Genomic DNA, 15,539 nt, shown 5'->3' on the forward strand with positions numbered 1-15,539 from the left:
CTTTCTTTTGGTTTTTCGAGACATGGTTTCTCTTCTGTGGCCTTGGCTGTCCTGGACTCGGTCTGTCGACCAGGATGGCCTTGAACTCACAGCGATCTGCCTGCCTCTGCCTCCCCGAGTGCTAGGATTACAGGTGAGCATCACCACACCTGATTTGGACTAATTTTTTGAAGTCCAGATATATTCAAGTCAGTGGCCAAACAGGCTATAACACTAGGCCAGGAACACTTGTCACTGTACACTCAGGAAGCAGGAATTTGAAAAGAATCTTTTGTCACCTGAAAATTTGCTCTCACAGTCACGATCAGCTTCAGCCAGTTGGGGAATTTAGGAATAATTTTGGTAATAAATGAAGACAGCGTATCTCCATAATCAGGCTTATGAAATTCAGCTTCATTCAAGCCATCTATCAAAATGATGTATTCCTCTTCTGGAATTTTCTGCTCTAAAAGATGAAATAATTTTTCCAAGTTAAGAAATTATTCATTTCTATAACATGGCACCACCCAGAGCATTTTAACACACAGCTTAAAGTGTTAGCAAAACCTAAAAAGGTTTGCATATGGCAGAAGACTTGCTCTCAAAGAAGCATATTCTCTGCTAAATTTTATAATGAAACACAGAGCACCGAGCCAAAGAAAACCAATTCTTATGAAAACAGTTTTCAGAAACATATTGGATTACAGACATTAGCAGAATCTCAAGTGTGTGTGTGTGTGTGTGTGTGTGTGTGTGTGTGTGTGTGTGTGTGTGTGTAAGTAAAATACAGTTAGTTCTTCAAAAACCGTCACCCGAGTAGCCTGCAGCTAAAATAGCTGACACACATAGAGCCCAACCCCAGAATGAACAACAGGCCTTTCCATGAGCTCCTCAGTGGCCTGACTCAGGGACAGAGGACCCAGCCTACCCACACTGCCACCAAGGGCTGTCTGTCACTCACCGGTGAGAGCCCTGCTTTATAGATGGAGTGGAGACCTTCATACAGCCTGAGCCTAGCTTCCTGTTTTACTAGCGACAGCTTTTTACTCTCAGCAAGCGTGACACAGCCATTTAAGGCCCTCTTTCTAGCATCTTCTACCAGTAGATGCTTTGTAGACAGATAACTCAAAAAAGGAGTGAGGTGGTAGGGACCAATCATGTCATTGTCGCTCCTACCTGGGGCGAGGCGAGGGGAAAAGAAGGGGGAAACCTAAACGGAATCTCCTAGAAATGATATTAGATTTAGATTTCAACTCATCTAAAGCAGGGGGAGGGGTGGGGCAGAGGAGAACATGCTGGAAAGTTGCCAACAACCCACTGTTTTCCCTGCTGCCTAAGTGTAAGCAGTGTTTAGAGTGTATGTTACCTACATAGATTACAGGGATGTAAGAGACCAGAGCCCACTTCCTTGAAATGTGGAGTATGTGGGGGGCTGTGAGGGTAAAAAAAAACAAGAAAGAAATAAGTTCGGGTAGCTCCCTGCCCAGCCTTTTCGCTTACATACAGGACAAGATGGAAGCAGAGGGCAGGATCCAGCAGCTGGAGAACCAAGTCTGGATATCAACCAAAGCTTCCTAACTACCTATAACTAGCATTAATCTTCTCATGTTATTATTTGTTTTGCTTTGTTTGTTTCGAGACAGGGTTTCTCTTGTAGTCCTGGCTATCCTTTGTAGACCAGGCTGGCCTTGAGCTCACAGAGATCTGCCTGCCTCTACCAGGATTAAAGGGGTGCGCCACCATGCCCAGCTTCTTCCCATGTATTTAACTCCCCAGTTTCCTGCCTCCGAAAGCCCAAGCTGTTTCCTGTTTTGTTTTGACGGTTTACCACTCCTAAAGGTTACTGCTCTTTGTTGAAGAGCCTTCAGAAGGTGGAGGTTTCCAAGCCCTGCTCAGTCACCACCTACACGCAAGCACTTCAGGTATTAATAAGCTCGCCTGGCTCGGTCCCACTCCGTGTCTACTGTTGGCTCATTTCACGGACCAAGTATCAAACTTTTGTAGGGCAGTACGTCCTTAAAACTGCTCAGTTGACAATTTTGTCCACAGCAGAGGCATGGCATTGGGAACCATGGAGGATGGATGTGGTGGTACCAGATGTGTACTGAGTCACCAACACCCCCTTCCTGCCACCCCAGGACTACTCTTCTGAGGACCACTGGGGCATCAGCCTGGACTGGGATGCAGGCCTGACGCTTCTGGTTGGTACCGTTTCTTAGGCTCGTGAGCGGCTCCAGCACGCCCCTCTTGAAAGCAGCCACGGGGTCCTGCACGCAGGAGCGGAGGCTCAGCATGCTCTGCAGCTGGGGCTCCTTGATCAGGAGGTCTCTGTAGGCAGCCAGCTGGTGAGACCGGCACAGCAGAGCTGCAATGCTGTGCACAAACTCAGGCACCAGACACGTGTACGTGTTGTCAGCTTGGCAGTAATGGTAGGCCACCACCTATGGAGAAGCAGAGACTTCAGCATTACCCCACCAAGACCACAGCTCCTTCCATGACCTTAAACAGGAGTGTAACTGCCCCTTCCTGAGGTAAGACCCAAGGAGCCTTTTCCCAAAAACTCAGTCACTGGCTAGGTTAATTGATATATTTATTCTGCTCTGTATTGGTGTAATTTGCTCAGTTCTCGGCAGACCATTAATTGCAGCCACAAATCCATCTTGATTAACACGAAATTCAGTGCAACTGTACTCTGTATTGAATGCCGATTAGTAAAAGTTGCTTATAAAACCTAACGCCTCGTCTGGCTTAGAGCACTTCTCCAAGCAAGCCGTGTTTCCGACACTGCCATCTGCATCGCATTTCCATTCTCAAGATCAGCAGCACCTCGAGGGAACCCTCTGCTCACCCAAAAACGCAGGATCAAGTTGGTACTTAGGAACCCAAGCTGTAAAGTCACAGCAGCGTCTTCCTCCTGGCAGGAGTGGCTCTCACCCCCTCCCCTCACCCACACTTCTTCAAGAGATTCTGAAGACATTCAGAAGGGGCAGCTAGCTGCCTATTGAAAGGGTGCTGCCTGCCTGCACCCGGCAAGGCTGAGGGCGTTCCCTTTGTTAGGACAGATCGGCAGTCAGTAGGTTGTCTGTTAGATGCCTCCCCAACCTCTTCCTAAACAGAGTGTCAGTGGCAGAGCCCTTGGGAACAAGGGGCATGAGTTACGTAAATGGACAGCCCTACCACTTTGTGAATGAGGACAAAAGTAAGAATGTGCATGTGGAGCAAGGACCGTGGAAAGGACGGATGGCATGCGCAGTGCACTGTGGTTTCTACAGGGGTCTGAGGCTCCACCCTCCTACTCGGCTCTGCAGCTTCTGCAGTAATAGGCCCCAGACCACTGGCCTCGGTACATCAGAGGCCATGGATGCAGGATAAACATACCGCATGTCACAGTGACAATTGCGGTTCACGCGATCCTAGGATGAGGATAGACTCTTAGCAAGGCGTAGGAGTATATACGATGCAGCTTTCTCAGGGCAGCATAGAACAACCATGACTTCTAGTTTAGATTACATCTATTCCTTAGAGAAATGCTAACTGTCCCTCAACTCCTGCCAGACAGAGCTTAGCAGGAACCTCCACGTGGGCCTCCCAACCCCGTGCAAACCATCACAAGATACCCAACACCCATCGTTCTTGCACAGCGTTTGACAAAAGCATTTTGGTAACCCAAAGCAGACCACAAAAATCCATCTGGAACCACAGGTCGTTTTAAAAAATTTGAATAAAGTTCATTTAAGCCACAGGACACGCTACGCGAAATAAAGCTAACACAGTTCAGTAACACCTTTACTTCTGTGACCCCTGTGGTTTATATGTGTGCACGTCTCTTACTGTGGGTCACGCTTAGAATACCTGAAAACCCACCACAGTAAGGATAGCTTCGAGAAGGGCATCCTTCATCTTCAGTCACCGCCTCAAGACCAGAGGACAGCTCTGACTCTGTGGTCAGACCAGGGCTTGGGGGGTAGGGAGACAGGTGACAGTGGGAGTGGCCTGAGCTGACTGACACTCCTTTCAGTTCATCTGTACCTCCTCACAGTGTGCCCTCCTCACTGCCATCTCTGCTGGTTTTCCAGCTTCATCAAATCCCTCCACTGCTGCCCATGAAGGGCAAAGCAGCTGATCAAGGCAAGAAATGGACCTGCTTTCATGCAGGAAGGTGGCCTATAAGCCAATGTTGGACACAGAGGGGGGTCCTTGGTGATCATGCACTGAGAGAGAGAGAAAAACGCGGATGGCCAAAGTTCTTTTTACAACTCCCAGGAAAGCTCTGGCAGTCAAAGAACCACGCCCCCCCCTCCCCCAACAATAGAGTGTGATGCAGGCAGAAGCAAGCGGTCTGGGCCAAGTTGAAAGTTTCTCTCCTGCTCACACAGCATGAAAGGGCATGTGCCTGTAAGGATGGATGTGTGGTGAATGCATATGATTTCTCCTGCTGCCTTGAGGAACTCTCTGGACTTGGCTCAGATGGACATAAATCTTTAGGATTAATTTTCATTAAAACCTTATATTTGAGCCAGGCCTGATGGCGCATGCCTTTAATCCCAGCACTTGGGAGGCAGAGGCTGGCCAATCGCTGTGAGGTTGAGGCCATCCTGGTCTACAAAGTAAGTCCAGGACGGCCAAGGCTATACAGAGAAACCCAGTCTCAAAAAAAGAAAAGAAAAGGAAAAAAACCTTATATTTTAAGTACTCAGTCAAAAGCTACACTGTGCCTCAGCACCAAGCAGTTGCTTCTGTTTTTTTTAAAAAAAAAAAAAAAAAAAAAGAAAATCCCCTTTCAAACTGGTCTTTCCATTCCAGACAGGCAAATCTCTACCTGGAAGACTCCGTGAAGCAAGAGCGTACCTTAGAAGCGAGGTACTTCACCGCATCCTCTCTCGGTCTCTGGTTTTCCGAGGTGCCAGGCCCAGTGGGAGTTTTGGCCACATTGAGAGCACTCGTGGAAGAACTCGGTGAAAGTAACGGAGTAAAAGGAAGGTGCTGGGTGGGATCTGATGCTGGAGAGAGAGAGCCACCGATTGTAACGTCAGCACTCGGTGTGGAATACACCCTCTGAATTCGTTCCAGACAAATTTGAATAGTAATGAACAAACATGACTCTAAGTGAGAAGTCTCAAATGAACATGTCAACTCCCACCCCATTTCCTCCCCTGGAGAGCTGCCTTCTTCTGGTTAAAAAAGAAAGAAGATCTGGGAGTGGTGGCGCACACCTTTAATCCCAGCATTGGGAGACAGAAACAGGCAAATCTCTGAGTTCGAGGCCAGCCTCGTCTACACAGTGAGTTCAAGGACGGCCAGAGCAGTGAAAACAAAAAAATGAAACAAACCAAAATTCTCACATGACTCTTGCTCATATTTCAAGATATTGTCTTTGTGACGGGCTCATTGCACAGGAAATAGTCAGGGAAGCCAGGCACAGTGTGCATCTCAGCGCGTGGGGCACAGGCCAAGGCAAGACGATCTCAAGGTCAAAGCTATAGAGAGTCCTTGTTCACACACTCATGCGTGCACACAGTGGGAAATGTTGAGCTATTCTGTCTCCCATTTAAATTAGTCTTTATATGTTTGGTAAAACCAGCACAAGATACAGAAGAATTCTGCATAAGATAAAGGGAGATAAAAACAAGTAATACACACACACACACACACACACACACACACACACAAACACAAAGGGTATCAGACTCTGTCTTTTTCTTCCAGTAGGCCAACAAGCACTTGGTTTTAAGACCCAAACTTCCCCAGGTCACTTGATCAAAACCCTATGTAGTAATGTATGCCTTGAAATGCAAGTGCCCTTTCTGGAAAGCGGGAGACAGGGGCTGAAGGTCAGAAGGACACAAGAAGGCTGGCATCAGCCCAGACTGTGGTTAATACACCATTGTAACAATGGGAGACCCTCTCTCTCCATCCCTACTCAAAAAAAAAAAAAAAAAAGCACCCAAAGAAAACAAGCAAAAAGCCAAAACAAAACATCCCATGACACTATGATGGCTGGAAGTATGCAGACAGCTCAGCTACGCTATGAACTTAGGCTGGATACAGTAGCTAGAACTACTCAGGGACAACCTCCCCCTACTGAGACAGCAGCTCCCTCCACCTATCTTACACTGCACGATAAGCCCAATAAGCAGCAACCACAGACGCACTTTTGGGCGACGAGCTGGGGCTGTTGGACGCAATCTGTCTCATGCGGCTTCCGTGACAGCTCAGGGCCACCAACTTGGAAATGATGGCTGTCTTCCCAAACCCTACGTTCCCCACGACCACTGCTCCTCTGTTTTCTGCCGGTTCTGTGTTGTTCCTCAAGTTTTCTTCTATCTGCTGAAAGAGCCAATCTCTTCCCACAAACACAGAGTCAGTTGTGATGCTCGGCACTTCAAACAGCAAGGGCTTCAACAAAATGTCCTGTGGCTTGTAGGGAGCAAATCGTGCTTTAAAACAACAAACAAACAAACATTGTTATGGGAGGGTAGGGTAATTTAGTATAAAAAGAAACAATATCTATAACTTGGTTCTATATATTTGTCTATAATATTTTACTAATTTTTTTTTTTTGTTGTTCCCCAAAGTATCCTGTTAAAATGACTTGCTGGTCCCTATCCACTTCCAAGTTATTCTCAAACACACAGAGAAAGAGGAGCAAAAGCCCCACTCACATCTCACTGGCTTCTTCCACCCGTCCTGAGATAAAGTGCAAACACACTTTCCCAGATTCAAGGGCACAGTCCCCACCTGGGTGCACACCTGCTGTGCCCACATGACATAGGTAGGGCCCCTGGTCCCACAGCTGCGCGTTAGACAGCCATCGGGTACGCCTGACATGGTCTGAAGGACTGAAACAAACCTGAGTGGCAACCATCTTTTACCACAGCATTAGTCTTCCATTCCATTCCGGAAGTAATTTAGTCACGTGCTTTAAGCAAGAAACCCCAAGTTCTAAAAGCTGGCTCCCAGCGGACCTTTAAGGTACTTTTTTTAAAAAAAAGAAAAAGAAAAAATGCCAGGTGTGGTGACACACGCCTTTAATCCCAGCACTTGGGAGGCAGAGGCAGGCGAATCACTGTGAGTTCGAGGCCAGCCTGGTCTACAAAGTGAGTCCAGGACAGCCAAGGCTACACAGACAAACCCCATCTCGAAAACAAAAAGCAAAACAAACCAAAAGAGAGAGAGAGAGAGAGAGAGAGAGAGAGAGAGAGAGAGAGAGAGAGAAAGAGAAAAGGTACAAACACACTTCCAATACAGTTTGAATCGGACTCCAAACGTTCACTGGGCGAGCTCATCACTGTGACGTGGGATGCAAGGATAAATACCTTTAACGTCCTGTGCCCTACCTCCAGCTGTATTGTGCCAGGGCAATCTAATTGACGTCCGGAGAGGGGCATTCCTCTGTCCATCTAAGTAACTCAGGTCTTCCAATTTGGTAGAACTTGTTGCTGCAATATGAAAATAAAGCCTAGTTCAAGGACACACCCAAACTACTGTAAGTGATAAATTACTAAATTACTAAGCAGCTCAGCTCTACGTTCAGCAGTTTACCTCAGGGTAATTATTTACGCCAGCCTATGTTTCCAGCAGGACTGTTAACTTAAAAATGGAAACAGTCAATCACTACTCATTCTTAATGGTACGTCGATCTGGTTGCCAGAATTCACCATTATTCCTCGACAGAAACCAACTTCACTATAAATTTTTTTAATGGGGGGCAAAAACCCCTAAGCCACCCAAAATTTGACAACTGGTGTCACATGGCACACTTCAGAACTTAACCGCTAACACATGGCATGAAACTACTCGTCTCTGCAGCTCCGGGGAGCTCTGTGCTGGGTGGAACCCCAACATCCCTAATTAAATAAGTAGACTCTGCATGTACAATCTCACAGAACTCAGAACATGAAAAGCTAGCTTTTGGCAGTAAAAGTACAAACACTTTCTTAATCTTCAAATGTGTGTGTGTGTGTATGTGTGTTAAAAATATATAATGTATACAAAGCCAGGCATGATAGTGCACGTCTTTAATCTCAGCACTCAGGAGCCAGGTGGATTACTGTGAGTTCCAGGCCAGTCTGATCCACATAGAGAGTTTTAGGTTAGGCAAGGCTACATATCAAGACCTTGTCTCAAATAAAAAACAAACAAAAACCCCATAAAATTTAAATCCCATATATATATATATATATATATATATATATATATATTGTGTGTATATTAGACATTTTAATGTATTACCGTGTTTATTCTGACCAAGACAGTAAGGTTCACAGTATATAGGTACTTGTTAAAAAGCATTAAGGTTCATTCACGGGCATGCATAAGCAGTAATTCCAGGAGAAGTTATATTCCAAGGGCTAAGGCTTTTGAAGTCCTTAGTAGAACAAGGATACGAGGTCAGTACAGACTGGGACAGTCAGTACTCAGAAAGCCCTGAGCTACGTCACAGGCTGTTACCAGCATCTGGCTACCCAGAGCATCCTCCCTCCTGAGATGTTTGTAGCTGTCCCCACCACCTGTTCTTTTCCGTATCACTCTTCATTTAACAAGCACTAGAGGGTGAGGAGAGCCTCAAGAAGACTCAGAGATGTCCAGTCACCTCCTGAACATCCTCCAAGAACAGCCACGTAAGTATTCTACCACTGTCCCTCTGAGGCAGCAGGCGACCACTTCTGCGTCTTATTGGTGCACGTCCACTGCCTGATGACACACTGTGCAGATTTAAGTAAACACTCTGCTCAAGGTCAAAGCCTATGTGTATCTTCCACATTTGAAAGATTCAGCTAAGCTGGTATATAGTGCATGCTTGCAACCCTAGCACCTAGGTGACAGAGACAGGAGTTCAAGCAAGGATAGGACACACAGACAATCTGAGGTCTAGCCTGGGCTACAAGAGGCCCTGTCTCTAGAAAATAACCAGGAGTAGTTTCCTCAGGCAGGATTTTTCAGAGACTTTCGGCAAGTTAATCCAATGGCAGCCTCAAGTTTCTCTGCAGATCTTACACAGAGGGAAACTTCCTGCAGAGCCTACAAAACCACCCCTATCCTTCCAGGTTCCCTACAGAAACACAGCTTGAAACCCAATCAATCCTAGGCTCATGCCTGAGGCCTGGGATTCTGGCTCCTTTGCTCAACATGCCTGGAAGTGAATGCAACTGCTGTGGCTCTAGCAGAAGGCGCCATCACAGTACATAACTCACTTGAGAGCAGAGGCTTTGGTCCTAGCGAACACAAAGACACATTGAGTTTCAAAAGGCTTCTGTTTCCCCTTTGCCTGATCCCCTGGAGCATGACGTTCACTTTGTAATTTTGTGACAACTGAAAAGACTACAAAAATATGTGACTGTAAAAGACACTTGAAATCAGAGAACTGGTGGGGGGAAAGGGGAGCCCTAATGGGACGTGGGTACAGGAGATGGGGAGATTTCAAGTGTCTCTGTCTTTAGATTTCCAGCTACCAGCATCAGCACCGGAGTCTGCGGTGGGGCAGCCTGAACAACACCACCTTACACCGTTGACTGTCCACTTCCACCATAGCTAAGTCCAGGCACAGGGCAGAGGCACGAATCCCAGCGCTGGAGCAGCTGTGGCTACAAGATGAGACTCTTTTTCTGATGATAACCAAGCACCCGTGATTAGGCTGAGCTAAAAGCCTCAGCACGGCAGGAAGCATCAGCTTAGAGACTTTCTGAAGCCACCAGGACACCTGAGATAAGGAACAGTGAGGCCTCAGCTGCTCAGCTATGAGCTCGGGCACTCCCCGCCGCCCCCCCCCCCCCACAGATTCTCAGACATAGCTACAAGAACCAGGCTCACATTATCCACACAATAAACACCTAAAATGCTATTTAAAAAAAAAAAATTCTGGGCCAAGAAAAGTCAAGAGGTTAAAACAATTGCATACCATAGAAAGCCCACCACTAACATGGCTGTGACTAAGCCATGCACACAGATGTGTACGAACACACATATGCATACACTGTGCTTTGCATCTGAGTGAGGAGCTCTTTCCAACATTCTGAAGGACAATGTTTCAGAGAGAGTTTTCTCCTAAGCTAAATAAAGAGCAATGTGCGCTGATGTCCTAAGCTGTGGACTAACCTAGCAAAGGTAAATGCCAGAAGTCCTGGGCAATCACCAGTTAATATTTCAAGAAAACTGGAACTCACATGGTAATTGTGTTTGTTGGTTTTCTGGAGACGTACACACAGTGGTCTCTGATCCACTCAGAAAGTGTCTTAAAAGATTAGACAAAGGGTCAAAAAATAGAAAATCCCACAAGCTGGAGAGATAGCTCAGTGGTTAAGAGCACTGGCTGCTCTTCCAAAGACCCAGGTTCAATTCCCAACACCCACATGGCAGCTCACAACTGTTTGTAACTCCAGTTCCAAGGGATCCCAAAGCCCTTTATGGCCTCCATGGACACTAGGCACACACACATGGTGCACATACCCACATGCAGACAATAGGCCAACATACACACACAATTTCTTTTTCAATATAGTAAAACCTACTGGTCCACTTCTAGACTAGCCAAGAGACAATTTTAAAGGCTTCGAGCCTTGATTTTTTTTAGTGAAGAAAAAAGAATGTCCATACCATGCCTTTTGATGCGATAGGTAGCACTTCAAATTAACTCAATTCTAAAAAACAAAGACAAAACAAAAACAAAAAACCCTTCACAATCTCTCATCCTAGAAAACTTATTTTTAGTCTTGGATTAAAATAATTAAAAAACAAAAACAAAAAACCTCCTTGTTCTCTACACTTTCCCTTCAGGAGGCTGCATTACAGGAATGACTGGTGATCTTAGGAACTACCTACCCCTGTCCCTTCACCAAAGGTCCAGGTCTCCTGTGGGCACCTATCAACAAAGACCGCCACTCTTTAACCCATGGGCTGGCTTTCCTACCACGTGGCACTTTGCGTTTACATGGGTGATAACATGCAAATACGGTCACAAGGTTCTACGACATGGCCCGTCATGTTTGAGTTCAGCACAGACACTGAGTGTTCCCTATCTGCAGCCTGCCCTTGCACCTGCTGGGTAAACAATGCTGAGTATAGTTCACACACGTGAACATGGTCTTTTCCACGACCTTGAACCCGGCGGCAATTCCCTCAGGCGAGGTTCCGCTTGGGTGGCAGGAAGGCGGGCGGTGAAGGATCTACCAGACTCCACACTTGTCAACAGACACACAAGGGAGGGCAGCTGCCTGTGTGTGCACTTGGTTTGCAGTGCAATCCGACAGGAAAATGAGCAAATCCATTAGGCTGTGGGGTCCACTCAAACCCAGAGGTAAGATCCAGCCATTCCTGAGAAGGTCTGCCTCAAGGGGCAGCAGGTGAACGCTATGGAAGCCAGACAGCTTTGTCCCTTGACCCAGGCAGTCTCTGAAATATTCAGCTCCCACTCACTGTCACCTCACACAGCCGGAGTCATACCAAGAGTTTCTAGCAGGACACATCACCCCCCCCCCCCCCGAACTGAGTGCTGTTAACATCGCTGAGATTACTGTATTAATGAGTTTCCTAATTTTAAAAAGGAGTGGCTACCCTACTACAAGTGACCCACACATTGTCACTAGGTAACCACAGCCTAAAGCATCTTGAGTACCACATATTATGTTCCCCGGGGGGGTGGGGGAGGGCCGGTGGCAATAGGGGGGAGGGCAGTGGGGGAGGGATGACAGGGGAGCTTTTGGGAGAATCATCAATCAATTCGCACAATGCTCTCTAGTATTTCTCCCTGGCAGACAGGCCAAATCCCTCTTCTGGAACAAGGCCACTTTGCTTCCTTTGAAAGTGAATTAGAGTTGTACCTCACAACTTTTCCATTAAGGCCATTTATTTACCAGCTGCTCCAGAGTTCCATCATTTAAAAAAAAAAAGAAAGAAAGAAAAAGGTGACCTAGCACATAGTGAAGGGGCAGCATAAATTACAGAAAGCTCTTTTTCTGTACAAAGAGTAGGCATGGCAGCGCGGGGGCGGTTTGTAAGCACTATGCCGGTAACAAAGAATTACTTGAACAAGAACCCCGTCTGAATTTAGCCCAAGAGCCCCGGCAAAGAAAGGAAAGGCCTTCAAAATGCACAAGAATGAAGCTCATCTGTCCACCTTCCATAGTCCTTGTTTGAAGACAGGCAATCGACCCATCCAATTATCAGCCCATGCATCCATGTGCGAGCCCGGCTCCGGCTCCGGCTCCGGCTCCGGCTCCGGCTCCGGCTCCGTGCCCAGCTGCTGCCTCTTGCTCTCACTCCTACCGCTGCACAAGTGTTCAGCCAGAGCTCCACTACAGCTCAATTTTCCAGTAGCATCTGACCTCCCAGCTATGATGGGCTGCAGCCATACAAAACAAAGTGTTTTAAAGTTGAATTAGAAACCCTTTAAGCTGGTATCAACTAAATAATGCCTGTATGTCAAGATATAATAATTCACACAAGCTTAAACGGAACACCAAGGGCAGAGTTACTGAGCTTTTTTCTCCCTCATCTACAAAGAGCCAACATTTCAAATCACAGGTTTAAAGAAACTCAGAGTAAAAGGACCACTGAAAGACCTTGTATGTTTAGAATGGGTAAACTGAGGCCTATGGGAACGACCACACTGCTGGCTTGTGTCTGGATTAATTTTTCTAGGTAGAAAAAAGGGAACCCAGGCCCCTGAGGCTTAGAGGAGAGGCATGGCCTTACCTGCAACTGAGTTGGGCCGTGGCATTATTAGCGAGCTGGAGCTCTGAGAATAAGGAATCGGACCATCTCCAGCTGAGGACTCCGCCTTGGGCAGCACGCTCTCCGCTGACCCAGAGGTCTCCTCTTCTGCCACGGGGGAGCAGTTATCTGCCCTTCGGTCCTGAAGCACTCCCTTCTGAACCCCTAACCTTAGGCTCCCATCTTTATTCCATTCCAAACTGGAGCCACTCCGGTCATCATTTTCCGATGAACTTGTAATTGTGGCTGAAATGAGAGATCAGAATACTTTGAAAATACTTTGAAGGAGGCGAGGCACAGCTGGGGCTGCTGAGAGTTAAGACACATGCACACCCCTCCCCAGGACCAAGGGAAAGGTTTTCTGGTCTACACAGGTTTTTATCAGAGTGTGCTTCATACAGTGTATTTCGGTAAATTAAAAGGATGTTGCTTATGGGGGGGGGGGGTGGGGGATAAACTGCTAAATCACTCTACAGGAAAGGGAAAGAACTGATAGGACCATAATCAAAAAGCTGTCAAAGTATCTGAGCTTTAACAGTGAATCTACATAATTCGGAGGCACCGAATCCTCTCTTTAACTCATATCTCATTAAATCCCTCTGAATCTTTAAATACTCTATCTAAATGCTCATTTCCTGGGGCGAGCCATAGGCGACATAGCAGTTACTACAGAACAGAGGCAGGATATGGAAACAGAGATGCAATTTGAAATCCGAGAATCTGATCCTTAAAACTAGCAACTGTAACATCTGTCCAGCAAGGTCCAGAGAGATCCACTTGCCTTATTCCATCCGCTAGAGGGAATGGAAAACTCCAGTGTGAGCAGGGCAGGGAAAGAACCGGTCTGGGAAGGTCTGCTCTGGTTTTAGAATTAAAATTTAACTCCTAGGAAAATAAACCATCATGTGGTGGGAGTTGGGGGGAGAGGGGACAACAGGGGTAGAGGGGGGCCAGTAGAAGGGAGGGGGAACCAACCTAAAAACTTCCTGCCTGGCAAAAGCACAGAGGAATATGGGAAAGCGAACCCCAGTACTCACCCTACACAGCTGCTATAGGCAGACGCTCCTAGATTTCAGGCTGCCTGAGCAGCTTACAGTCCCCTGAAACCACAGGTCACCCAGCCACTCCAGCTGCCCCAAATGTTGACCTGATGCTGGCTCGTGTCCTTGAGGACAGGAGCCATGCCCACTAATGCTCTGCTTGGATCCCAGGAGCCTGGGCCTCTGAGTGGGATTCTGGCAAATGGGAGCGAGCTGGCCAGAGTGCACTCAGACCTAGCTGCCTGGAGGGAGCGGCTTCATCCGCACACTATGAAGAGCACACTGTACCAGCAACCGGTAACTGAGCTCGGACAGGGTCACTTCTCTAGGACCAAAAGTTCTGAATGGTTTAATTTTTGCAATGTTCTTGAAGGTTCAGAAGACAAACGATTTCCTTGCTGTGGCTGCAGGACACCTTGCTGCAATTCAACCACTGTCCTTGCTGCTGCAGCTTAGACATACTGCTCTCTAGCTTCTGCCTATTTAGAAGCCCTTCCTACATGTGGAAACCTAAAGTTGACCTTCTCCATTTCTGGACAGTGCAGTATCTGGGGCATGGTGAGTGCTCAATAAATATTTGCTGGATGAATGAATGAATGAATGAATGAACGAACAAACAGCAATCAATAGTTCAATTCTACTTGCAGTCAGACACTATACCCCACTGACCTTACTGTTACCAGCTCAGGACCACCGGCCTCATGCCTAACCCAAGTGAAAGCTAGTTGGGTAGGGTCTGCTTCAACTTCTGGGAAACCAAGATTATTTTCCCCACATTCCTGCGTGACGTAGCAGTAATAAACCATGCCTCCATCTGTCTGGAATCAAGCCGGCCTTCACTGTGTTTTGAAATGGACCCCTTACATGTAAATATAAGCATGGTGACTCTTCCCAACATGGAGATGCTGCTGCAGGGTTAACCAGAGCAGCTGACACTCTAGAGGTCTGCTATATGCCCGAGACTGCTAATGCCTTACAGGAATGGCTTAACTTATTAATGAGTTTATTGTTTATTTATGGGAATTCATTATTAATAGTAACTGTTAATAAGTTAAAAGCATAAAAAATTACAGTCAGTCCCATAAAACGAACTGTTTTAAGTCCAGTATTTGGGATTCTGAGTGCTTTTCCTGAGACATCTTGTAATATGTTACATGCTCAAGGCTGCCCCAACATCTAAATGGTGGAGGTGGGAGGCGAATGACCAGACTGGGGGTCGGGGGGGATGTGTTTAATTTTTCTGTCTTGGCTATTTTATTGGTGGTACCTGCATCTCAGGCCACTCGATGCTTTTCTATATTTACTCTCCCCTCAGTACCATAAGCTCTTGCAATAGATACCCCAGTCCTATCTAAGACCCTAACCAGGAGGAACAGGGACCTAGGCCACCCCACTTCCTGTCACAAGTGACAACACAGCAGACTTGAAGTTTCGAGGGCCCAGAAAGCAGCTGGGAACATCTGGAAGAGCCTGGCCAGGGGTGCTAGGGGGCAGGACAGGCTGAAGATTTAATTGTCGCAGGGATGGTCAGGATGTGATGGGTGGAAAGCCTCAAGTACTGGCAGTGAGAGAAAGAACAGTGGATGAGAGAAGCTGGCCCTGAGTTCTCCAACGGAGTGGGCGTGGCTATCGTTTTTTCCCCATTTTGTGGTGCTGGGTATCATATCCAGGACCTTGCCGGGACCTTAGGGAAGTATTCTACCACTGAGCTACACCCTCAGCCCTGAGGTAGGCACTCAAAAGGGAGGCTAGAAAAGGTCAGTATTCATTATCAGGAGACTCTAATGAGGAGAGAGTGGCAGTGCCCCCACA

At 47.0% G+C, this 15,539-nt stretch overlaps 1 protein-coding gene across 1 annotated transcript in view; it reads right to left on the reverse strand.

Moving 5' to 3' along the window:
* Tanc1 (tetratricopeptide repeat, ankyrin repeat and coiled-coil containing 1) overlaps positions 1-15,539 on the reverse strand; it is a 225,399-nt gene that overhangs the window by 44,740 nt on the left and 165,120 nt on the right. The window contains exons 8-13 of the mRNA XM_051166670.1: positions 12,670-12,933; positions 7,317-7,418; positions 6,132-6,416; positions 4,828-4,979; positions 2,189-2,420; positions 279-445 (exon numbers count right to left, since the gene is read on the reverse strand). Of these exons, the coding sequence (XP_051022627.1) occupies positions 279-445; positions 2,189-2,420; positions 4,828-4,979; positions 6,132-6,416; positions 7,317-7,418; positions 12,670-12,933 (1,202 nt within the window). The remainder of the gene's footprint in view (positions 1-278; positions 446-2,188; positions 2,421-4,827; positions 4,980-6,131; positions 6,417-7,316; positions 7,419-12,669; positions 12,934-15,539) is intronic.

The sequence above is a fragment of the Acomys russatus genome, chromosome 24, assembly GCF_903995435.1.
Source record: "Acomys russatus chromosome 24, mAcoRus1.1, whole genome shotgun sequence".
Taxonomy (NCBI): domain Eukaryota; kingdom Metazoa; phylum Chordata; class Mammalia; order Rodentia; family Muridae; genus Acomys; species Acomys russatus.